Source organism: Cherax quadricarinatus, chromosome 38 (genome assembly GCF_038502225.1).
Source record: "Cherax quadricarinatus isolate ZL_2023a chromosome 38, ASM3850222v1, whole genome shotgun sequence".
Lineage (NCBI taxonomy): Eukaryota > Metazoa > Arthropoda > Malacostraca > Decapoda > Parastacidae > Cherax > Cherax quadricarinatus.
Genome location: NC_091329.1, coordinates 4,817,964 through 4,845,500, shown reverse-complemented (window position 1 = coordinate 4,845,500; position 27,537 = coordinate 4,817,964). Strand labels below are relative to the sequence as shown.

The following is a 27,537-nucleotide window of genomic DNA, read 5'->3' as shown; positions in this document are numbered from 1 at the left end:
CTTAAGTGACTGGAGTAACTTTTGGTTCTGTTTTGGCTTTTGACGTCATTCTCAGTGTCCTCTCAGCTGTTATTAGTCCCAGCCTTAGGTCGTTCTTCGAGTTGTGCATTTTTTCAAGGGCCTCTTGCGGCCTCTGGTGTGTTGGCAATTCTGGCTGAACCATGGCCTGTCAAGTGACCGTTGGACCTATATATTTTCCTCATGCTCGGTACGAATCGTTCTCCTCTCTGATACTTCGTACATTAAATCTTTTGTACTGTTTTATCTTCCATTAGCATAGATTATACAAAAAATTATGAGGAAACATAAAAGTTGTAGAAACAGTATTTTCCTAAGATAACCTAATAAAGTCAGTTAAACTTAATTCCACTAGAAGTTCCATTGTGGGCGTTATTATCTAATATCATTATAAGAAATAGCCTCAATACCGTTTAGTAACACCTACCACAACTATTATCACAACCACTACCATGAAAACCATTATCATCACTGCCACCACCATCACCAAATATAACTCGTGGAAACCTTACTTGATGCCTAGAAACCAGGTCAGGCGGCTTTGTTGCCCAGCTCTTGCTAAGCCTATCCCTACTTGGCTGTCCCGACTAAGTCAAGTCGGGTCAGGTCAGGAAGGTCAAGACACGGGAAGCTCTCGCCAGAGTAGCCTAGAAATTTGACACGTGCAATACCTAGATATCTTTATTTAAAGGCGTTACACCAACCAGTAGGGTTTTATACCATTATTGTAAAGATACAAAGTAGACTATTGCGTCAGGAAAGTAAACCTTTACGTAATATGCTAGTAATTGATTCGTCTTGGTTAAAACCAGATATGGTCTTTGTCAAAAGACCAATCGCTCTTAAAAAAAAAGGGTAAGTGGTTAGGCCACTTTTCTTGCCATTCCCTTAATATGTATCCACGATACTTTTCCCTGCTCTATCCTTCCCATCCCTATCCTTGCTAGCCCTCGGAGAAGCTAAGTGGCGCCGGCACTAATCTATTTCGTCTTGATTCAAGGAACTGAAGCAACCCTTCCCTTTTAAGAATTGAACTTTATTACACACCATTCCCCAGTTTCAGGATGTCCCCACAAATACTATTACTGATAATAATAATAATAATAAAAATAACAATAAGGTACGTGGTTCGTTTTGTACACATTTCAATCCCATAATCTCAATGTAGAGTACCAACAAGTTGATTAACAGGTCAACACATGCAACACCAGGGTATCTTGAGAGAGACCCAGGTGTTGCCCATGTATGTTATTCATAAATCTGTTGGTACTGTAAACCTTTGATCTAATGAAACCTAGTGTTTCACTCGTGAGTTTAACTGATCTTCGTTTATATAGTCAAACCACAAGTCGGAAAAATTACTGAACACTTATGAAGTTTAGAAAGCCTGTTTCTGTTTGTACTCAGTCATTATTACTTGTGTAGTTATTCCAGCTATGTACTTAAACTTTCCCAGTATGTTAGTAACGACTTATTGCATATGTCTGTACCACTTTTTTCCCAACCTGTGTGCGATTAGGCGTTTTTTAATTTAAATTTTAATAATGTGAATCCCTTCTAATTTTATCATGAACTGACATTTTAGGGATGCTACTAGGTGCATGCACAGCAACACCCCCGAGGATGCTACTAGGTGCATACACAGCAACACCCCCAGGATGCTACTAGGTGCATGCACAGCAACACCCCCGAGGATGCTACTAGGTGCATGCACAGCAACACCCCCGAGGATGCTACTAGGTGCATGCACAGCAACACCCCCGAGGATGCTACTAGGTGCATACACAGCAACACCCCCCAGGATGCTACTAGGTGCATGCACAGCAACACCCCCGAGGATGCTACTAGGTGCATGCACAGCAACACACCCGAGGATGCTACTAGGTGCATGCACAGCAACACCCCCGAGGATGCTACTAGGTGCATGCACAGCAACACCCCCAGGATGCTACTAGGTGCATACACAGCAACACCCCCCCCCATGATGCTATTAGGTGCATACACAGCAGGCTACAATCATAAGACTAGAATCACCAGACCTTAACCACAGCAGCCACTGAAATGATCATCTTATTAATAAGACAAGTTGACATTAGGAGACTGCTTCCTGAGCAAAAAAATAAAAAGAACCAGTCAACCTTGTTTACACACTCTTCATGTCAGGTAAAAAGACGTGCAACTAATTCGACATTTTATTGGGGAAACTTTTCGCTCTCCAGGAGCTTTGTCAAGCCGTTACGAACACTACAGGGACACAGAGGGGATATACAGGTCTAGAGTGCATTAGTTGAACGTGCGTCTTTTATCTAACATATTGTCAATAATTCTATCATACGTTTGAACGAGAGTAATATTAACATGTTAGCCTTGTGTAAAGCCATTTAGTTAATGCCTATGCAAAACCCTTCGTAAAATCTCTCTCTAAGCCATTAAGTCAATCAATCAATCAATATCTATCTATATATAATATATATATATATATATATATATATATATATATATATATATATATATATATATATATATATATATATATATATATATATATATATATATGATATCTCCTGAGAAGAGCACAAATTACATTTGCAATTATTGCTTCAAGTAATTTCTTCACAGTGCATGTCAGGCTTTATCGAGTCTGAGCTGACTTGATAAAACCTACTGAGCTGGAGAAACGTATTTAAAAGGGTTCTAATTGCTTCTTGCTCTCTTTATGAACTACAAATTGTTGGAATTGGCACATCTACTTTTAAAAGTTATGGAGTTCAGAATGCGGTAGGGTAAACGAGGTAAACAAAGTGGAATTGACTCACTTGATCGGAGAGCTCGTCTCTGGAGATGGCATACACCAGGATGGGCAGCACCTCCGGCAGGAGGGTCTTGAGAAAGTCTAAGGTGGAGACCTGAGTGCCCGTCGGTGTAATCACCACCTGCACCCCTTCCTTCAGCAGAGGATGGTTCAGCCCCACCTCCAACATACTGCTACCCATCACGGGGTCCTCACCATAAGAAAAAACATAGCGCTTAAATCGTGTATTATAATTATTTTGAAATTCAGGAAAGTGCTGTAACCAAAGTGTCACATGGGTTCGAACTGAAGCTAGCCATGGTGACATTTCAACACTTTGGGGGTTGACATAAAAACCTGACTCTTGAAACATATGTCAGTCTGCTAGGTAAAATTACTTGAAGTCACTACGGAGTGTGTGTGGGTGGGGGGGGGGAAGGGAATACATACATATGTGCGTACTCCAACACGCACTGTAGACATAATAAAATATAATTTAGAGGAAAGAAGCATGTATTAGGTTTAAGGCGCTTCAACTAGAACATTAATTAAACTGAATGTCACCTGTAAACCATTAAGTCACCTTCTAGAAAGAGTCTTTGACACCGGTGACCTTATGATCCAAAGAATTAGATCTAACCTTCCCCTTCCGCTAATCAAACCTGATTGCCTCCCATTCCCTCATGTGCTGCATGATCCCCTCCCTACAGATTTAGAGCTCCTTACCCTCTCCCCCTTCCAAAAATGTGATACCACCACCAGTCCAGGAAGGAAGCAGTGATATTTGACGAGCGCATTTATGTGGTGATCACTCAGCATTCCTGGCAGTAAGACAAACACACTCAAGAACAGCCATGGTAACATTAAACAATAGACAATTACTAGCTTGGGCAAGCACTAAATGTGGTATAAATTTTGGTAATAGACACTGACAAACTGGTTTAGAAAGACACGTGAGCAAACACTAGGGAATATTTATTAGAAAACTCTTCAGTCCTGGGACTTTGATCACTTCTAACATACAGAGGTGACTGACTGATTCATCAGGAACTGTGTCCTGACAGTTCCTGTCTCAGGACACAGGACACTGTCTGAGGATGTCGATCTAATTCAGCAGTTCTGTGGCCGCAGTCTTTCTGTAGTCCCTGTGAGTTCTATTGAAAAACATTTTATATGTTACAGTGGGCTGAGGCCATCACTGTCTCTGGGCCCTGTGTTGGGTGGTTGGGAATATTTGAAAATAAACGCATGGACTCTTTGTCCATCATGCATATGTTCACGAAGGTCTTGACCTCTGCTTTCTTCAGTCTATCAGGTCGCATATGATATAGGTGAAGCACATGATCGTCTACAATATAAGATGGCTCAGGGGTAATGTAGGATGTCCTGGTCTGCTTTCTTGGGCTACAATGCTCCTCACCGGTGACTGTTGTGGTGTTAGGGTTGACGCATTGGCTGTAGTGTGTTCCTGCAGCATGAGACCTGTTGGCCTCATGCCAAGCTCATGGGGAATTGAGCAGAATTATCAGAAGCTGGCTGAGCAAGAGCACAACTCCGTCCTTGGTGTTTCCTCGGCTTCCTTCATTGCTGTGGCTGGGGAAGTGACCCTGGATTCCATGTTACTGTAGCCTCCTCTGGACGAGGCTGCTGCTCAGTGGTGAGGGTTCTGTTTGATGCTTTAGGCTGGACAACCGGAATTTTCCATGCCGCCTTGACCCAGCGGAGCCTCTCCTGGCAGTACAGGTTCCAAGTATGATACTCTTGCCGCAGTTCGGACATCGAAGTTCCGTAGCTTCACCTCTCTTCAGTTTACTCAAGAAGTCCTTGGTTGGGCAAGACTCGCTACAGATGCCGCATATTTCCTTAAACTGACATAGGGAGCTGAGGTGGTTGCGCCTCTGTCACCTGGAGCACCTTAAAGATTCTGGATTGTACGTCCTAATCCGGTAATTTCCCCAACAGCCGAGATCCAGACGAGTTGAGAGGTCCTCGATGTTGGATCAAGACCTGCCTCGTAGGTACATTACCGTCTTTCTTGGCTCGGAGCTGTTCAACTTTCAGGATGTTTCTGTTACTATGGATTGTATCGAGAGGCATGTCTAGTTGATAGCGCATTAGTACGCTTTTTGTTACCAGCCCTATGGATTTTAGCTCTGCTAGAACAGGTGGTGATTCTGAAGTACCTCACAGGACTTTCAGTGATAATAAACTCCCTTTTCAGATTTGGGGACACCGATAACTTCAGGCTATATTTCTTCTCTAGGTGAATTATAGCAGAATGCGGAGTGTCTTGGTGTTCTTTGCTTATCAACCTGAATTTATTAAATGAAGATGGCTTGGCTTACCCGATCTGAGGCAAGGAAACAGTGTCTCCCCTCTGGGACTTCGGGGCTCCTGCTACCTGCCAACCTTCTCCATCCAGTATCTGGGGCTGGCATGAGCGTTTCTTCATCCATTCCTATCTCATTGGCCCAGCTGGTCTCGCTTGCTTCGCTGTCCCAAGAGTTCAGGGAGTGGTCTCCCAGCTTCATCGCCAAAACTGCGCCCCACATTTCCAAATCCGAGTCCACGGTCGAGTCCTTGGTACATCGTGACCTCTTCCTTTTGAAAAAAAAAAAAAGCCATGTGCTTCCATGTGTGTATCTCGTGACTGATCTACTCCCATACAGAAGTTAAAAAGACAGTACATGTATATAAAAGCAGAGAGTGAGGTGCGAATGACATGTGGTGACCATGCGTCACTTGTACCTCACTCTCCGCCTACATATACTGTCATTTTTAACCTCTGTGTTAGAAGTGATCAAGATCCCCGGATCAAGACGTTTTCTAATGTCTTAGTGTTTGCTCACGTGTGTCTAAACCAAATACTAAATGTGTAGGAATCACTCGGTGTCTATGGAAGGGAGGTTAAGCAGGTTTGATCCAAGAAAGTGAAAGGAAAAGGACACAAGTGCAACTAATGTGACATTTTATTGTGGCAACGTTTCGCTCTCCAGGAGCTTTATCAAGTCATTGAAAAAGCTCCTGGAGAGCGAAACGTTGCCACAATAAAATGTCACATTAGTTGCACTTGTGTCCTTTTACTTTACATATTGTCGGTAATTCTACCAACTTTATTACAAAGTGAAAGGAAACATGTCTTGGATTAATAGACCATCACTGACATGTGGTGCTGCCTCACCTGTAAGGCTCGCTGGTCCAGTTCCACGTCTGCCCTGGGCACGGTGCCCCAAGGACGTGAGTGGGCATGGAGGGAGTGAACCAACTCGTACCCACCGGCCACAGAGGACTTGTGGTCGGGCAGGGCGAGGGAGACGGTGCGGGTTTGCGAGTACTTGAGTGTGATGGGTCTCCAGGGTTGGTGGTGTTGGTGATGGTGGTGTTGGTGTGTAGGAGGAACGATGGGTAGCACCTGCTCAGCTAGCAGGCGGGTCACCACCACCACCTTGCTGTAAGCGTCCTGCCCACCTACCACCACGCTCACAGGCACGTCCAGCACCTGACGCAGTTCACTCAATTCAACCTCGCTTAACCGTATCTCAGAAATTTGTTCTGAAACATCAACAAAATTAATTAAAATCCTGGAATAACCACACACAAGTATTACTGTCATGGGGACGAGTCGAGTTCATGAAGTTGAAGAATTCAGACACTTGTGCAAGAGTTGGAAATCTTTATTGAGGAAACATTTCGCCAGCCAGTGGCTTCTTCAGTCCAATACCGAGGAGTAGAATGAGGTAGTCAGTCCCTCAATCTTGAGAAAATGTAATTTTCTCAAGATTGAGAGACTGAACACATTGTATCCAGCAGTAACAGCCTAGTTGATCAGGCCCTGATCCATCGGGAGGCCTGGTCATGGACCGGGCCGCGGGGGCGTTGATCCCCGGAATAACCTCCAGGTAACCTCATTTCCTCAGCTTTAACCGTTCTCTCTGTATTGGACTGAAGAAGCCACTGGCTGCCAAGACGTTTCCTCAAAGATTTCCAAATGTTGCACAAGTCTCTCATTCTTCAACTTGTCGGTTTTCTAAACCATTACATCACATCAGTTCATAAAGTGCCTGGGGAACATGATCTATACAGGTTTGATTCAAGGATGGGGAGGATACCTTGCAGAGGTTTAACAAAGATAAAATTAATAATTATATTATTAAAGGTCTATAATGTACCTCTTCCCTGTGACAAATATTCTTACAGCTTAGTAGTAACAGTTCTTGTAACATTAGTACCAAAACCATCTTAGAAATACAGTTCTTGTAACACATCAGTACCTGAACCCTCTTAGAAATATACTACGTAGTGATCCTGTTCTTTTTAAATGAGGGGGGGGGGGTTAATGACCTAGTTGGGGAAGGCCGGCGGATTCTTAGATCACTAAATGGGTCATCATGTGACTAGGACCCGTCCCAGGAGATAGTAATGATTTCTGAAGAACACAGCATCACCACGTCGGCTAGACTTCGCTTTGTGTGTAAGATAGCACACACTAAGATATGTCAAACCTCGAAAATACTAAAAATTTGTTTGACGGAGTAATGTTTTTAATGTACACCTTAACAGTGGTAACCGGAAGTGGTAAATGATACTTAGTTTATTTAGGCACAGGTACACATACAGTAGTGTGCAAATTGGGACAGGAGTAAATTTTGCTCTTAGTCTCTGGCTTAATGTAGTTTGGGTTCTCTTTTCAGAAGAGTTTGCTACCGATTTCTGGCAACCATCCAACTGTGGTGCTACCCTGTGACTCTCGTCAGTGCAACAACAGCTGTTGTTTTGTACGTCGACTATTCGTGCAAGCATGCTCTGAGTGATAATGTATTTTTTCCAAATTCTCCCCTTCAGTTCATGATTACTGCTGAAATTCATGATGGATGTTACACCTAGGAAGCATGCATGTATTGCAGCTCTTAGGAAACATGCTAATTTGAGTGTCAGATAGATTGCCGAAAATCTGAACTTAGCAAAGTCAACTGCTGATCGGATTCTGAAGAGAGCTGATGACACTGATGATTGTAGAGCGCTCTGTCGAGGAAGATGCGGAAGGAAATGCAAGACAACACTTCACAATGACAAGGTTATCGTAAGAAATAGTATGAAGGATATTAAGAAAACCAGCAAAGATCTACAGAGAAATTTGACTCTTTGAACTTGACAGAACTGCCAGAAAGCCGGTAAAGAAAATTCCTGGCTGCTGCTATGAAGAAAAAACGGCTGCGGTGGGTACTCTTATCATAAGGGATGGACGATAGATAAATAGAGAAAAGTTATATTTTCAGAATTGGCGCATTCTGAACTACATGGGTACTCATCAGTGGTAGTGAGACGGAACAAAAGCAAACCTCTTCGGATTGGACACATTCAACAAGCGTCAAAACACCCACCTAAGATGTTTTGGGGTAGTTTTACTGCTAAAGGCCCTGGACTGCTCGTTACTGTTGAGAGAACGATGGGCACTGACAAATACAAGGCAATCCTGGCAACTCATTTCCTTCCCATTGTGGATATTATTATAATAAAAAAAGAAGCGATAAACCACAAGGGTTATACAGCTCCCATTGTGGATAGACTTTCTTCGAGAAAGAATTTTCCAGCAGGACCTGGCTCCATGACACTTTCAGAAAAATGTTGACATTCTTCGTAGTGTGTCCTAAGCGTTCTAAAATGGCCTGGAAACTCTCCTGACTTCAACCCAAATGAGAATTTATGGGCAATAACCAAAAGCAGGGTCGCAAAACAGGACTGTTCAGCTATGGAGAAGCTAACTGATACTCTTATTAGGACCTGGTACCACGATGAAGAACTTGCCAAAATGTGTTCAACATTGTTTGATTATATGCCAAAGCTACACGCTGTGGCATAGAATCGATCGCTAGTGCACTCATCTCACACACTGAGATCCGGGGTTCGAATCTCCTCCGGTACGACTGGAAAATATTAGGGACGTGTTTCCATAAGACACCTGCTGTCCCTGTCCCTGTTCACCCATCAGTAAAATGGGTACCTGGGTGTTAGTCGACTGGTGTGGGTCGCATCATGGGACAAAACTGACCTAATTTGCCCGAAATGCTCAGCATAACAAGCTGCTTTCCATATAGTAGCATGTCAGAGATGTCAGGTGGGCTTGTATATCATGTACAAGTACTTGTAGTAAATAAAGATATATAAAGCAAAGGGTAGTCACCTCTTGTAAATCAATTATGTCATATCTTTGCCGTGCATTTTTCAAGTAAACATTAATTTTCCAAATAAATGTCTTGTTTCATCAGTCCCAATTTAATATGCACACTATTGTAAGTACAAATATCATACATTATGTAAATTACCTAGGATAACCCCAGAAAGTCAAAGTGATTTATTTCCATTGGGATCCTTGATCGCTCGGATACGTTAAAATGGGCCAAGCTGAGGCGGTACCAGGAGTTAGGTCTCGACTCCAACATCCATACATAGGCGAGTACACAGTGACAACCGATAGCGGCAAATGTCGGTTGGTAATCACGCAAGTGTTGGGAAAGGAACATAGGATGGCCCTAACAATGTTAGCTGCATTGACGGCTCAGTAACGTTGATTGGTGAGCGTGGCAGGGAAGATGCTTGATATAATAGGGAAAGGGGGCAGGGTGTTGATTTGATTGCGTGTGTGTGGTGTATTGATTGTGTGTGTGTGGTGTATTGTGTGCGTGCGCGCTCACCTATTCATGGTTGGAAGGGACGAGTCACAGCTCCTGGCCCCGCCTCCTCTCTCTCGTCCACTCTCACCCTGCTCCAAGAGCTGTATCGTACCTCTTCTTAAAGCTATATATGGATCCTGCCTTCACTACATCACTCCCCAGATTGTTCCACTTCCTGACAACTCTGACTAAAGAACTACTTTCTAACATTTCTGTGACTCATCTGAGTCTTCAACTTCCAGTTGTGACCCCTTGTTGCTGTGTCCCATCTCACAGTCCGTCCACCTTGCCAATTCCTCTCAGTATTTTATATATCGTTATCATGTTCCCCTTATCCCTCCTATCCTCCACTGCTCGTCAGGCTGGGTTACCTTAACCTCTCCTCGTAGAACATATCCCTTAGCTCCGAGACTAGTCTTGTTGCAACCCTTTGCACCTTCTCTAATTTCTTTACGTGCTTGACCAGGTGTGGTGGATTCCATACTAGTGCTGCTAGGGCTTGACGTGGGCGGTATATATATATAGTGTCTTGAATGATTCCTTACTTAGGTGTCGAAACGCTATTCTTAGGTATGTCAGGCTCCCTTATGCCGCAGGAGTTATTTGGTTGTGGGCCTCAGATGTGCTTGCTATTATACTCACCCCAAGATCCTTTTCCTTGAGTGAGGCTTGCAGTCTTTGACCCCGTAACATGTACTCCGTCTGCGGCCTCTGACCTTCCCCAATCTTCATGACTTGGCACTGAGTGGTGCTAACCTCAAGGAGCTATTTGGAGCCATTTGTCGGACCAGGTTTGCAGCCTGTCCAGATCCCTTTGTAGTCCTACCTTTCCCCGCCCGCTTGAATTCTCTGCAGTAGCTTCACGTCGCCCGCAAACAGGGACACCAACAATGCAACGGGAGCGCGAGAAGAGCAATAATGACCCCCTCCCATCTTCTCTCAGAGCAAAAATTCAACAAATGGAGAAAAATCTTTCGTTACATTAACCAAATGAAGGAAGAGGGATGCTCGGTTCTTACTCAGGCTAAGGTGAGTAAGCCGTGGTAGTCCAGAATCAGAGAGGGAAGTGTGGTTGTGGCGGCAGCATTAAGGGGAGGTGGTGTGGCAGCAGAAGTATGGGGGGGGGTTGTGGAGGCAGCAGTAAGGGGGTGCTTGTGACGGCAGTAGTAAGGGGGGGGTTGTGACGGCAGTAATAAGTGGTGGTTGTGATGGTAGCAGTCAGAGGGGTGGTTGTGACGGCAGCAGTAAGGGGGGTGGTTGTGGAGGCAGCAGTAAGGGGGGTGGTTGTGGAGGCAGCAGTAAGGAGGGTGGTTGTGGAGGCAGCAGTAAGGGGGGTGGTTGTGGAGGCAGCAGTAAGGGGGGGGGGGTTGCGGTGATGAGAGGGATGGTAGTTGTGACGGAAACAACTTCACACTCGTAACCCAGCAATCAATGTGTCACTTCCCTGGCTCTGCTATCTGCATCATTCCCACAATACACGTCCATCATCACTGTTCTCACTTACATCCATACCCTGAAGCTCAGGTTAGGTCTCTTACCTTGTTAAGGTCCCATTGTCATTCACTTCTATATCATCTAACCTTATTCATCTGCTTTCTGAGAACTTGTATGATGTTGCATATTCACGAGGAGGAACAAGTTATAGTTGGCAATACTGGAGCCATATTTTCCTGGAAAAGAGACGCCAGTGATCTAGCACAGCTACAAGATACAAGAACACCACCACCATGAATTAATATTTATCCAAGACAAATATGTTTTAATAACAGAGGCAACTGTGACTGTGTTAACTTATTTGTTTCAATGGCCTCATTTTCCATAAATCAGAGTGAAAATACAAAAACAAATAGGTCAGTGGTATCTATCATGAGGTTTTGCCACAGCCACTGCTCATCACAATGGGAACCCCAGTTATGTGCACCCAACGACTGCCAAAAAACATCCAGATAGAGGCCTATGCTAGTCTGGTCAGATACTAAGTCGAAGTGAAGGATTCAATAAGTATGAGCTACAATGTCTTACACAATGAAACTAAAATGGCACTGGAATCTTCAGGAAGATCCAGAGCATCATATACAGGGGCCTCGGATGGTTATAGATTCGTCTAAGTTCAGTGAGAAACTTGAAAGGAAAACCACGGTCTCCAGAGCAGCCAGATTTTTGTTCCAGCAACTCAATGTGACGATAGAGAGAGGTAATGCCATTGCATCTTAGGAACAATGCTTACCTCTCAAGCTGCTGGATAAACTTTTTGAAATGTACACATTATGTTACCATTCTCACACTCCAACAGCTCAGCAAATTCTAAAAACCACTTGCTTCTACTCATTCCAAACTAATATGCTCACGACCTCTCAAAACCTTCACACCCTCTTTTTAACCCTTCCTTAAGATGTCCTCTACACCTTCAATTTCCTTTGCAATTAGATTTATGCACACTCCTAATAAACCTAACATGCTTTAAACATTTCTACTAGACCATACCAACCCTTCTTCAGCTCTTTGAATCACAATCTTTATACCTTACACCATCTGCAAATTTCTTCATTCCTTATCCCCAAAATATTCACACTATTCAGACACAATATTCAGACACATTTCTGCGACATCCTGCCCCCTGGCCGCAACAACTGACAAGCATGCTTTACAACATTAAAAGGGGGCTAGCAACATTATACAAAAACAGATGGTTATAACTGACCACAATTTTTAAAGGAGTGGACAGGTAAGCCAGCGGAAGGCCTCTGTCAGATGACCAAATGCTTCAACGGCGGGTCATCATATGACCAAGACCCGCGGCAGGAAAGACTTGTCCTGTTTCCTGACGAATCTTACCTAACCATTATACTCTGATCAGTCTCCTTTTGGCTTCCATGTCACAAACTTATTGGACTCCACTTTTCTATGACTTTCTTTCCTTATGCTGTATTTCGCTGGCACATTCATTCATAGTATCATGTTATCACCTGCATCTACCCTATGGTATACCTTGAGGACCACCAAGAAACTATATACCTCTGCTGCAGTCTTGAAATCTACACCTCTCTGACATCATCACTCGTATCTACTCATTTTTTTTTCTATCGTCATAGCTCTCAAACAACATCCGTTTCTTTTATCCACTCCACCTTCCTTTCAAACTTACGGTATCCCTCCATCCCTGTCTGTCTGTGTGTATACTCACCTTGCTGTGGTTGCCGGGGTCGAGTCATAGCTCCTGGCCCCGCCTTTTCACTGGCCGCTACTGGGTCACTCTTCCCGCACCATAAGCTTTATCATACCTCTGCTTAAAGCTATGAATAAATCCTGCCTCCACTACATCGCTTCCCAAACTTCCACTTCCTGACTACTCTGACTGAAGAAATATTTCCTAACATCCCTGTGATTCATCTGTGTCAACTTCCAACTGAGTCCCATCACTGGTACATTCTGTCTCTGTCCACCTTGTCAATTCCTCTCGGTATTTTTTTATGTCATTTATCATGTCTCCCCTATCTCTCTTGTCTTCCAGTGTCATCAGGTCGATTTCCCTTAACCTCTCCTCGTAGGACATAGCTACCCCTCAGCGCTGGGACTAGTCTTGTTGCAAACCTTTGCACTTTCTCTAGTTTCTTTACGTGCCTGGCTAAATGTGGGTTCCAAACTGGTGCCGTATACTCCAATATGGGCCTACTGTACACGTGAACAGGGTCCTGAATGATTCCTTATTAAGATGGTGGAATGCTGTTCTTAGGTTTGCTAGGTGCCCATATGCTGCAGCAGTTATTTGGTTGATGTGCACCTCAGATGTGCCTGATGTTATACTCACCCCCAAGATCTTTTTTTCTTGAGTGAGGTTTGTAGTCTGGCTCCCTAGACTGTATTCCGTCTGCAGTCTTCTTTGCCCTTCCCTAATCTTCAAGACTTTGCACTTGGTGGGGTTGAACTCCAGGAGCCAATTGCTGGACCAGACCTGCAGCCTGTCCAGATCCCTTTGTAGATCTGCCTGATCCTCGTCCGATTGAATTCTCCTCATCAACTTCACATCATATGCAAAAAGGGACACTTCGGAGTCTACTCCTCCTGTCATGTCGTTCACAAATACCAGAAACAGCACCGGTCCTAGGACTGACCCCTGTGGAACCCCACTCGTCACAGGTGCCCACTCTTGACACCTGGCCTCATACCATGACTTGCTGCTGTCTTCCTGGCAGGTATTCCCTGATCCGTTGTAGTGTCTTCCCTGTTATCTCTACCTGGTCCTCCAGTTTTTGCACTAATCTCTTGTGTGGAACTGTGTCAAACACCTTCTTACAGTCCAAGAAAATGCAATCTACCCACCCCTCTCTCTCTCTTGTCTTACTGCTGTCACCCTGTCATAGAACTCCAGTAGGTTTGTGACACAGGATTTCCTGTCCCTGAAACTGTGTTGGCTGTTAAGCTCATTTCTTTCTAGGTGTTCCACCACTCTTCTGATAATCTTCTCCATGACTTTGCATATCATACATGTCAGTGACACTCACAAACTTGTGTGTGTGTGTGTGTGTGTGTGTGTGTGTGTGTGTGTGTGTGCTCACCTAATTGTAGATGCAGGGGTCGATACTCAGTTCCTGTGTGTGTGTGTGTGTGTGTGTGTGTGTGTGTGTGTGTGTGTGTGTGTGTGTGTGTGTGTGTGTGTGTGTGTGTGTGTGTGTGTGTGTGAGTGAGTGTGAGATCACAAAATTGTAGATGAAGGGCTCTATACTCTGTTACTGTGTGTGTGTGTGTGTGTGTGTGTGTGTGTGTGTGTGTGTGTGTGTGTGTGTGTGTGTGTGTGTGTGTGTGTGTGTGTGTGTGTGTGTGTGTGTGTGTGTGTGTGTGTGTGTGTGCACGCGCATGCTTAAAACTGCCACCAAAAATGAAAAAAATAGTAGTTTCGGTTCTCTGGCAATTACCATATTAATTTCCTTTTTACGTTGGCTGTCAACACAAACTCAGGTAATGATTGACATGAATGCCATCATCATCATGTGCAAGTTTCAGGTCTGCACGTCAGAGCCTATCCTCCCCTTGCAGGTGCTGCCATGCTAGGTGAAGTCCTGAGATTATGCATATTATATTCATTAGGTCAACAGAAAGCCATCATAAATATGCAAAAAAGCTATATGGACACACTGTTTTTATAATATTTCATAGGGCCTTCGCATTTTAATTTAAAATGAGGCTATTGTCTTAAAAATTTCACCTAATATCTGGTAGAATAACAGTAATAAGTTTTGGCTCCCAGATTCAATATACACATCTTATAATAATACTGCAATAATAATAATAATAATAATAATAATAATAATAATAATAATAATTGCTACATGTACAAGGTATACAGGCCTAGCTGACACCAATGACATACTACTATACAGAAAGTCCCTTGTTATGCTGAGCATTTCAGGCAAATTAGGTCAGTTTTGCCCCAGGATGCGATCCACACCAGTCGACTAACACCCAGGTACCCATTTTAAACTGATGGGTGAACAGGGACAGGGACAGCAGATGTCTTATGGAAACATATACAACAGTTCATTGTGTTTACAATAACCAAAACATTTTTTTTAAACCAAGCATTTTAATGCAATAACAATTTTAGTTCCAGTAAACTGGCAAAATTTAATAACTATTATTTTACTCAAAATCAAATGTTCATTTCTTGAGAAAGTACCTAAATATTATAAGGAACTGGATAAGTATGGTAATTCAATAGTGTAATTACATGTTCCAAGGTAGAGCTCCTTGTATGCAAACAGTATCAGAAATTGTACGAGAAATAATATCTTAAAAACTACTTACCATAACGCTAATATTAAACATGAAACTTAAGATTTTCAGTACATATAATGAAGTTTAAATTTCCCTGGGGGTTACAATAGACTACAATGGGGGTTAAGTAATAAACAGGCGAGTAATATAAGATACCATTTCTATGGAAGTTAGATTTTGTCACTGCACAGTGTTTGTACAGTCATCGTGTAATTGTTACGTCAAGTTTAAGAGAGCGTTTTTAAAGCTATTTAAAGATAGTTTTTAGACTAAGTAGGTCATTGTTACCAAGGTCAAACTGTACACTTTGAATGAAACTGCAAGTATGTACCAGTATGTTACATACTGCATTTGAATTTTTTGCACACTGGGCATGATATTAGATAAGAGCAAACGCTAAGAACATAAGAAGTGTGGAAAACAGCAATCAACCTGTATTTTTGCATGAAATAGAATTCACAGATTTCTGCCTGAAACATGTCATTCTTTGACAGCATAATATAAATAAACCAATGCAGTATTTATGTATACTTAATTGCCACTAATGAAATGAACAAGAGGCTTACATCCAGAAATGTGGAACATATTGCAGATCCTTAAAACATTGCTATCCTCATGCCCAAAATGCTCTACATAACAATGGGCTTTCTATGTGCACACCTAAATGTCACCCATCTCTATACAAACATTGTATCATGCTGAAATAAAGATTATGATTATGGCTTAAGTTTGGGGACTGGCTGCTGTGGTTGGCCTAATGGTCCACATCTGTGAAGGTCTTGTCCACATTAAACTGAAGCTGTTATTTTCCTGACCACAACAGAAGCCTACTCAAATCATCCTGAAACTTCCTGATGTCCAACTCAAAATTTTGCTTTAAGCCAGTGAACTTAAGGTGCTATCATCTGCTCTTATTCCTTCAAATACCTGCAATTTTCTTACTATCAAGGTCAGACTGAAGGGGCAGAAATTTTAACCAAAGGACCTTCTCTCATTTAACAAAACTGTAACACACACGATATCTACAGTGGAACCCCAGTCTTCAACTACAATGTACCTCGAACAAACCGGAGTTCAACCAATTTTGTTAAAAAAAAAAAAAAATGACCTGTCTCTGAACATTTTTCTGAACTCAGAATGCAATGACTTTTTAAAATTCAGTTCTACAAACTTTACAGGAAAGCCCTGTTTCAAAAGTGCTTTAACCCGTAAACGGTCCAAACGTACATATACGTTTTTTCAACATTTGAAAGTATGTAAAAAAAGTAGATCTTTTTGTTTTTTTACACTTGAAAATGTGTAAAAAAACTTTGATCTACTTTTTGTTTTGTTATATTTGAAAATATGTAAAAAAAACGTAGATCTACTTTTGTAGCACTACACATGTGAACGTAGATCTGCTTGGACCGTTTACGGGTTAAAGTGACCTCTGACACTGACCTAACTCTCAAGTGACTTTTGGAAGAGTCAGTTCAACATCATCTAGTGTGTGAGGCTGATAATGAAAGCCTGGGAAATACTGCTTCGGTCATCAAACTTTTCATAGTTTGACCACCACCTAGGAACCAATTAAGTTAAACACTGGGGTTCCACTGTACTTATAACTGTTTAATAAACATTTTCTAAGTTCATATTTGAATACTTTAAGAATTTTTAGTACAGTTTATGGGGTCCTGAGGGCTTTTCTTTAATGTATTTATTTGAGAACCATGTGCCTGAGACTGATCTAGAATAAGATCAATGTTTACTTTATTCCCAGGAGTTTTTATTATGTAAATTCCAGTATTAAGCATGTTGTTTATATAACCTAATCTAATATTACCCAACCTAACCTACCTGACAATTTTACGGCTGGGCTAGGTTAGGTGTGACTGGGTTACATTATTAAATTTACTTATGAAAATAAAGCTTCTTTCTGATTTATCCAAAACACAGAAGGTCACCACTGTACGGCATTAAACTTTTCAACATTCTGCTAATTCAGCAGTTTTCAATTACACCTACCAACCGACTTACAACCTGCTCGACTTACGACCACTCGACTTACGACCGTGTTTTTTATGCCAAATTTCTGGGAAATAAACAACTACAGTGGACCCCCGGTTTACGATATTATTTCATTCCAAAAGTATGTATGTTCAGGTGCCATTACTGAACGAATTTGTTCCCATAAGGAATATTGTGAATTAGTTCATTTCAGACCCCCAAACATACACGTACAAACGCACTTACATAAATACACTTACATAATTGGTCGTATTGGGAGCTGATCGTAAAGCAGGGGTCCACTGTATTTGTGTTGTACACAGTGTTTATCCTAAACCTTACAGTATAAAATACAGTACTAACAACATAAAAAGTAAAGTAAAACATGAAATACCAAAATAAAACAATAAAATAAAGTCATTACAAAAATGTTTTGTTGATATTCAGCAGTAAAGTTCGACTTACGACCATTTCGACTTACGACCGGTTTCTCAGAACTGAACTGGGTCGTAAGTCGGATGGTAGGTGTATATAGATTATTCATTGTGTTCAGCGTTTGTTCCACTTTCATCAGTTTTTGTCCTGACACACTCAACAGCCGAGTCAGGGAATGGCATCCGGCATTTGTGGATGCTGTGTCCCTCTGTATCCTGCAATTTTCCTAAGTTTTAAAGTTACTATGTATCAATAACAACACTGTGGCTAGTCGGAGAGAGAATCAGACTCGTGTTGTTTTAGCCCACCTCACGGCAAGCGAAAATTCACAGATGCTCTAAACCACTGGACCATACAATCCTACTACGTATATTATATAATATTTGGCATTTAAGGGTAGTTGTGGTAAAAAGAGGAGTCGTTAGCTTCTTACTTTAAGTGCCAAGTTAGAAAGGATATTACTCTGTGAGCAAGTTATGTCTATGGCTGAGATAAGACATAATCTAGGTTTGGCTTGCCAAACATTTAGTACAACTGAGAACTCTAAGGAGAAAGTGTGAACACTAAAGTTATAAGAAAACATGATGGCCTTATTGCTGACATGGAAAAACTTTTACTGGTGTGGACTGAAGATCAAACCAGTCACAACATGCCTTTAAGCCAAGGCATCATCCAGGGCAAAGCCCTAAGTCTCTTCAGTTCCATGAAGGCTGCATGATGCAAGGAAGCTGCTGAAGATAACTTCAAAGCTAGCAGAGGCTGGTTTCATAGATCAGATGAAAATGTGCCATCTCCTTCATCCTTCCTACAATAAATATTTTCATTTTTCAAATTTACATTCACCACTTACTATAAGATACGGACAAAAATATTTTAAGACAAGTAATGTATGTACGTACTGTATACTTACTTTACTTTTGTATTGTTTAAGCCTAGCTCTATTGGGCACTTAAGATATGACACACCCACTCATGTATTTGCCTAACCTATTCTTAAAACTACACAAGGTTTTAGCTTCAACAGCAGTATCCGGGAGTTTATTCCACTCATCCACAACTCTTACCAAAGCAGCGCTTTCCTATATCCTTTCTGAACCTAAATTTATTCAGCTTGAAACCACTACTCATTGTCATCTTCAACCATTCTTCTCTGTATTGGACTGAAGACGACACTGGTTGGCAAAATGTTTCTGTAATAATGCTTCTCTAATGTTGCACAAGTGTCTCATTCTTCAACACCAATGAAATGGGACACAATCCTTAACTATTATCAGAAAAGTGCCCATTAGACTGGAGTGGTGGCATCTTTATTTTTCTTGTTTATATAAATGGTGTTCATCTTTTGTACATATACAGACACACACACGAGGAAGCTTTTTGCTAAGTGCCTTTTTTTAACCTTAATGAACAGTGCATAATGTCCCTCTACATACTGGTAAAGTGTATGGTAGAGTTATAATTGAAAGAATTAAGAGTAAGACGGAGAATAGGATAGCAGATGAACAAGGAGGCTTTAGGAAAGGTAGGGGGTGTGTGGACCAGGTGTTTACAGTGAAACATATAAGTGAACAGTATTTAGATAAGGCTAAAGAGGTCTTTGTGGCATTTATGGATTTGGAAAAGGCGTATGACAGGGTGGATAGGGGGGCAATGTGGCAGATGTTGCAAGTGTATGGTGTAGGAGGTAGGTTACTGAAAGCAGTGAAGAGTTTTTACGAGGATAGTGAGGCTCAAGTTAGAGTATGTAGGAAAGAGGGAAATTTTTTCCCAGTAAAAGTAGGCCTTAGACAAGGATGTGTGATGTCACCGTGGTTGTTTAATATATTTATAGATGGGGTTGTAAGAGAAGTAAATGCGAGGGTCTTGGCAAGAGGCGTGGAGTTAAAAGATAAAGAATCACACACAAAGTGGGAGTTGTCACAGCTGCTCTTTGCTGATGACACTGTGCTCTTGGGAGATTCTGAAGAGAAGTTGCAGAGATTGGTGGATGAATTTGGTAGGGTGTGCAAAAGAAGAAAATTAAAGGTGAATACAGGAAAGAGTAAGGTTATGAGGATAACAAAAAGATTAGGTGATGAAAGATTGAATATCAGATTGGAGGGAGAGAGTATGGAGGAGGTGAACGTATTCAGATATTTGGGAGTGGACGTGTCAGCGGATGGGTCTATGAAAGATGAGGTGAATCATAGAATTGATGAGGGAAAAAGAGTGAGTGGTGCACTTAGGAGTCTGTGGAGACAAAGAACTTTGTCCTTGGAGGCAAAGAGGGGAATGTATGAGAGTATAGTTTTACCAACGCTCTTATATGGGTGTGAAGCGTGGGTGATGAATGTTGCAGCGAGGAGAAGGCTGGAGGCAGTGGAGATGTCATGTCTGAGGGCAATGTGTGGTGTGAATATAATGCAGAGAATTCGTAGTTTGGAAGTTAGGAGGAGGTGCGGGATTACCAAAACTGTTGTCCAGAGGGCTGAGGAAGGGTTGTTGAGGTGGTTCGGACATGTAGAGAGAATGGAGCGAAACAGAATGACTTCAAGAGTGTATCAGTCTGTAGTGGAAGGAAGGCGGGGTAGGGGTCGGCCTAGGAAGGGTTGGAGGGAGGGGGTAAAGGAGGTTTTGTGTGCGAGGGGCTTGGACTTCCAGCAGGCATGCGTGAGCGTGTTTGATAGGAGTGAATGGAGACAAATGGTTTTTAATACTTGACGTGCTGTTGGAGTGTGAGCAAAGTAACATTTATGAAGGGATTCAGGGAAACCGGCAGGCCGGACTTGAGTCCTGGAGATGGGAAGTACAGTGCCTGCACTCTGAAGGAGGGGTGTTAATGTTGCAGTTTAAAAACTGTAGTGTAAAGCACCCTTCTGGCAAGACAGTGATGGAGTGAATGATGGTGAAAGTTTTTCTTTTTCGGGCCACCCTGCCTTGGTGGGAATCGGCCGGTGTGATAATAAAAAAAAAAATAAAAATAACATACTGTCAGTATCACCATACTTGTTCTTTGGTCTTTTCATCACTTGTCAATGTTGTAAATGCCTCTCTTTTTAACTCTGATAAAATTGAATTGAAATATCCAATCAAAAATGTTTATTTGTTGAGTTTATATATTTTACTACAACTTTACTTCTTTTCTGCAAATACAAAACGTAGTTTACATGAAATAAAATATTAAGCACAAAAGAAAGGCACCAGCATGACATGCAAAAATGAGCATTACAGATGCTATGTATTTATCCAGTATCTGGAACTCCATACCTGAAAACTCCCGAGCCTCTATCCACCAGCAGCTCAAAGCTACTGTAAAAAAAAATCCTTTCACTACATCCTAGCACCAATTAAATGGATTAAAAAACGTGTTAAATATGCTAAACAATTCACTCAACTACAAATATGTTAATAACTATCAGTATTCTTATTCTCATTCCTTGTAATTATAATTGAACAGTAAAGAAATGATTGTCTGCATGCTTGTACTATTTGTAATGCCTAAATTTATGTTTATATGCCTTCAATATCCTTATATATAAGCAAATAAGAATTATTGCCACTGTAGTCTTAAGTTAGGCTTAAGCTTTCCAGAAATTCCAGAAATGCTCTGTATAACAATGGACTTTCAACATGCTCTAGTGTCACCCATTTCTGTATAAACAATGTATCATGCTGAAATAAATATGTATTCATATCCACAAAACATTTTTAAGTAAGTTTATTGAGGTACAGGTACACTAAAGTACAATTATTATACACAATGACCCCACTGGAAATTAGTCACTTTTTCTGACTTTTTTTTTTGGTTATCCTAGGTAATGTACTCATGTTACTTATGTATGACAATTTGTGTAACAGTATTTGTGTACCTGCATCTAGATAAACTTAATTAGTATAAATTACCTAGGATACGCCAAAAACTTAAAGCGAAGCAACAGTACCAGTGGTAAATTCCAATAATGTATTACATCCTTATACTAATTTCAATAAATTTATATATGGAAGAACTTTGTGTTAGTAAAAATATATCAGACTTATAACCGGCCGACGACTTGGGAACATCGGCGAGACCCCAGTTAACTTTTTGGGGTTATCCCAAGTTTTCTACACATATGCTGCTATGTATGATAATCTGCATAACTGTATTTGTGTATACCCGAATAAACTTACTTACTTAAGTCTTAAATTCATGACACGTTTCACTAACCACAAGTAGTGAACACCGGGAGGAACCACCAAACTACACCTCAAAAACTACGCATCCTCACCTTCTGACAAGTTCCCAGACAATCCAACATCTTCCACCGACTGCAATGTCTCCCTCTGCAATCTTTTCAAGTGTCTGGAATTCCTATTGAACCTCTGAAACTCGAGTGCGAGTCCCTCAGCCATGTTCACTGTTTATTTACATCTGACTGACTGAGCACTGCAGCAGCCTCGATCACCTCTCTCACTCTCCCTCTTAATACCACTCACTACCTTCACACTCGTAGAAAACTCTCACTACAACACCACTAACTCACTTATATGCTCGAGTAACACAGTCAGTAAATAAGTTAGTAAGTCAATAAATAAGTTTATTTAGGTACAGATACACATAAGTGCAATTATCATATAATTTAACATGTGTAAATTTCCTTAGAGAGGTAATGAATTCACAATTTACAAAGGTAATGAACTCAATTTACAAAGGTAATGAACTCCAGGTAGGTCTAGTCACAATCATGACAAGTTACAAAGGTATTTACAGATTACAGAGGTACGTAATGGGTCCAGGGACTGGGCTCCAAAGTTTTGATGGCTGAACTAGGTACAAGGTAATGAACTCACAAGTTACAAAGGTAATGAATACTGTAAGAATGGTTACTTACGTTTATACATGGCTACAATCATGAACAAATTATAGTGTAATGAGCAATTCACAGTTGTGACCGGGTGTGGAAGTGTGAATTGCTCATTACACGACAACTAGACAGATTGAAAAGGGCCCTGACCAGCTGTTTTCAAGAGTTAAGAACATAAGAACATAAGAACGAAGGAACACTGCAGAAGGCCTACTGGCCCATGCGAGGCAGGTCCAAGTCTCCTACCGGCTTAAGCCAATGCACCCAACCTAGTCAGGTCAGGTCACATTGACTTAAGAGAGGAACACGGCAACCGACCTGGTAGCACAAGCTATCAGGTCTAACTCACACCCACCCACATCCACTCATGTATTTATCCAACCTATTTTTAAAGCTACACAACGTTCTGGCCTCTATAACTGTACTTGGGAGTTTGTTCCACTCATCCACAACTCTATTACCAAACCAGTACTTTCCTATATCCTTCCTGAATCTGAATTTTTCCAACTTAAAACCATTGCTGCGAGTCCTGTCTAGGCTAGATATTTTCAGCACACTATTTACATCCCCTTTATTTATTCCTGTCTTCCATTTATACACCTCAATCATATCCCCCCTAATTCTACGTCTTTCTAGAGAGTGCAGATTCAGGGCCCTTAGTCTATCCTCATAGGGAAGGTTTCTGATACATGGGATCAACTTTGTCATCCTCCTTTGTACATTTTCCAGAGAATTTATATCCATTCTGTAATAAGGTGACCAAAACTGTGCAGCATAATCTAAATGAGGCCTAACCAAGGATGTATAGAGTTGAAGAACAACCTGAGGACTCCTATTATTTATGCTTCTTGATATGAAGCCAAGGATTCTATTAGCTTTATTGCGAACACTTATGCACTGTTGTCTTGGTTTCAGATCACTGCTAACCAGAACTCCTAAATCTTTTTCGCAATCCGTAATATTAAGATCTACATTATTTAGTTTATATGTGGCATGGTTATTGTCCTGTCCAACATTTAGAACTTTGCATTTGTCTATATTAAACTGCATCTGCCACTTCTCCGACCACTGCATCAGTCTATTCAAATCTTCCTGGAGTGTTCGAATGTCCTCGTCAGAATGAATTCGACGGCCTATTTTGGTGTCATCGGCAAACTTGCCGATGTCGCTCTTTATGCCCTCATCTATGTCGTTTATGTAGATTGTGAACAGCAGGGGGCCCAACACTGACCCCTGTGGAACACCGCTCGTGACACTTCCCCACTCTGATTTCTCCCCATTTATGCAAACTCTCTGCTGCCTATTTGTCAACCATGCCTCTATCCAGGAAAAAATTTCTCCTCCTATTCCATGTGCTTTAATTTTCCTCAATAGTCTCTGATGTGGGACCCTGTCAAAAGCCTTACTGAAGTCCATATACACAATATCATATTCATTACCATGATCTACCTCCTCAAATACCTTAGTGAAAAAAGTTAATAAATTCGTAAGGCAGGAACGCCCCTTTGTAAAACCATGCTGAGATTCGTTGATTAATTTATGCTTTTCAAGGTGGCTACGAACTGCCTCGGCAATTATTGATTCCATAAATTTTCCCACTATGGAGGTTAGGCTTATTGGTCTATAGTTCGAAGCTAAGGACCTGTCACCTGTTTTGAAAATAGGTATCACATTTGCCATTTTCCACTTATCTGGCACCATGCCAGTTTGTAGTGATATGTTGAAAAGATTAGCCAAAGGTGTGCTAAGCACCTCTTTACATTCCTTTAGAACCCTTGCATACAGTTCATCAGGGCCTGGGGATTTGTTAGGTTTTAATTTATCTATTTGCCTAAGGACCATGTCACTTGTGACCCTAATAGTGCACAGTTTATTATCGTCCTGTTCTACATAATTTATCATTACTGGAATATCGCTGGTATCCTCCTGTGTAAAAACTGAGAGGAAGTATGTGTTAAAAATTCTACACATTTCCTTATCACTGTCAGTGAGCTGACCCGAGGAACTTTTGAGTGGGCCTATCTTGTCCCTGATCTTACTTCTGTATACCTGAAAGAATCCTTTTGGGTTAGTCTTCGATTCTCTTGCAACTTTAACCTCATAATCTCTTTTTGCTTTTCTAATTCCCTTTTTTATTTCTCTCTTTAACTGAATATATCGATTTCTCAATTGCCCCTCTCCTCTTTTGATTTGCCTATATATGCCTCTCTTTTGACCAATCAGATATTTTAATCTATTGTTCATCCATTTAGGATCATTTTTGTTTGATCTGATTTCCCTATTTGGAACATAATTTGACTGAGCAGCTAGAACTATGCCCTGGAAAGCATCATATCGGCAACCATCACCACCTACCTGACCCTTAGTCAGGTCATTCCAGTTCAGCCCACCTAAGTAATTTTTCAGTCCTATGAAATCAGCCAAGCGAAAGTCAGGGACGGAGACTTGATTGCCATTATTAGGGGAATTCCATGATATATTAAAACTGAGTGATTTGTGATCACTTTCCCCAAGCTCATCATTAACCTCAAGATTATTAATTAGTGTTTCCCTACTGGCAAGAACCAAGTCAAGGAGGTTATTTCCCCTAGTTGGCTCTGTCACAAACTGTTTTAAAAAACAATCCTGGATCGTATCAAGAAAGTCACCTGACTCTAAATTTCCTGTCAAATTGCTCCAGTCAATCTGTCTATAGTTGAAATCTCCCATTAGCACAACATTTTCGTATGTAGATGCCTTACGAATTTCGTCCCATAGAAGTTTACTGCACTCCCTATCAAGATTTGGGGCCCTGTAAATCACACCCAAAATTAGTTTTTCTCGGCCCTCGAGAAGCTGTAACCAAACAGATTCAGTGGCTGACGCTTCTAATTTAATATCTTGTCTAACACAACAATTTAAATTGTCTCTGACATACATCGCTACTCCACCACCTTTCCTGTTGACCCTGTCAGTGTGGAATAATTTATAGCCTTGTATGTGACATTCAGAGGGCATCTCTCTATCTTTCAGATTGAGCCAGGTCTCTGTTATAGCAATAATATCTATGTTTCCTGCACTTGCAATTAATCTTAGCTCATCTATCTTATTTCTTACACTCCTGCTATTAGTATAGTAAACCTTAAGGGAGCTAGTCCCTTGCTGCCCTCTGCTGTCCCCCTTTGTTTGCTGACCTGATCTATTGTCTTTATTTATAACTTCATGCTGAATGCCTTTTATACATTTACTGTTTCCAACCCAAGTGTTGCAACCTGCTTGTTTCCCACACACACCCATACCTCTATCTTCCATCAGTTTAAAATCATAGGCATTTCACCAATGGCCTTCTCAATCGAGTCTGCAAGTGCTACCACCCCAGCCCCAGAGAGATGTACCCCATCCCTTGCATACATATCATGTTTGCCATAAAAGTTGTTCCAGTTGTCAATGAATGGGATTGCAAGTTCCTTGCAGTATCTGTCTAGCCAGCAATTTACACCAATTGCCCTAGACAACCATTCATTTCCTACTCCCCTTCTAGGCAAGATGCTACATATGATTGGGATCCCTCCCTTAGACTTAATGAAATCTATAGCTGACCTGTACTTATCTAGCAGCTCTTCTCTCCTACCCTTCCCAATATCATTTCCACCAGCACTGAGACAGATAATGGGCTTGCTCCCATTACCTGACATGATATTATCCAGCCTGTTGACAATGTCCCCAACACCAGCTCCAGGGAAGCACACTCTATCTCTCATCTTCTTATTCCTATTACAAAAAGCACGGTCAATGTATCTTACCTGAGAGTCACCAACCACAAGAATGCGCTTACCTCCATTAGCAGGGGCAGTAGTACCCTTACCTTCACTGGCCACTGAAGTACATTCATCCTGAAGAACAGAGAAGCGATTTCCTACCTTCAGATCTTCACTCTTAACTTTCCTTACTCTGATGCGCCTTCCATTACTGTGAACTACTCGCCACTTGTAGCAGGTGCTGGGCTGCTCCTCACTGCTGGTAGCCGTTGCTGCCTCCCCAACTACAGCCTCCCCACAGCGAGAGACAGACTGCACCTCGCTGCTAGAAGCCTCATTCCCCACAACTCCAGCCACCTCACACTCTCTCCCAGACCCATTGAGGTGGACCTTCAGCCTCCTAATCTCCTCCTGGAGAAGCAAGACCTCCTCCTTCAACTCTCCAACCTCAATTTTTAAAACACTGCAGAAGCAAGCCATGCTTTGTAACCGTCCACACTAATCCCCAAAGCAGCTCAGGGTCTGTGACCTCACGTGAACTTTGGAAACCATTAGCAAGTTTCTTCAACGGACCACTACAAAAGGGCAGTTGTTTTCCGTATAAACGGAAAGTGGTATCTGTCATACCAATTTACAAAGCGGGAGATAGGTCCCAGCTGTTGGAAAGTTACTAATTTTACTAATCCTTTTCACTAAGGTATTCAAGACAGTAGGCCTACTCAGGAAGACTGGCAAGGTTCCCAAGTGATGCTCTTCATCACTCGGCTACAAATGCCTCAAAAGCTAGGCAGCCTGGTTTACAAGCCATGTTTCTTCCCAGCCTCAGCACACCAGCAGACCTCAAGTATGGTTTCAAGCTATTTAATTCTCCTCCTGTGTTCTGACCTCACAAGCTATGTTTATATCAGTGCATCACGCTGGAACAAGCGTCCACGTCCACTGATGTGCCGGTCTTTCTGTAGTGGGTTCGAATCCTGCTGACTGCGATCTTTCTGTATATATTGTATATATATATATATATATATATATATATATATATATATATATATATATATATATATATATATATATATATATATATATATATAAACACTGATCTCTGGCTGAAGGAGACTCGAACCTACTGTGGAAAATACTGTATATATTTTCCAGAAATTCAGTATTTATATGTATATAGATGGCCATACTGTATTTAATAATATTTATGTCATAGAAAACGGAGAGTCTGCGTCTGCGCAGAAGGGGACTCGCCATCTTGGTTTTGAATTTTGTACAAACGTTGGTGTAATGGGAAGAATTTTTCGT

General features: G+C 41.5%; 1 protein-coding gene across 1 annotated transcript in view; it reads right to left on the bottom strand.

Moving 5' to 3' along the window:
• Window positions 1-22,132, bottom strand: part of LOC128692953 (dual serine/threonine and tyrosine protein kinase) — a 67,206-nt gene extending 45,074 nt beyond the window's left edge. Inside the window, exons 1-3 of the mRNA XM_053782341.2 lie at window positions 21,920-22,132; window positions 5,991-6,361; window positions 2,835-3,020 (exon numbers count right to left, since the gene is read on the bottom strand). Of these exons, the coding sequence (XP_053638316.2) occupies window positions 2,835-3,020; window positions 5,991-6,361; window positions 21,920-22,043 (681 nt within the window). The 5' untranslated portion in view covers window positions 22,044-22,132. The remainder of the gene's footprint in view (window positions 1-2,834; window positions 3,021-5,990; window positions 6,362-21,919) is intronic.
• Between the last annotated feature and the right edge of the window lie 5,405 nt (window positions 22,133-27,537).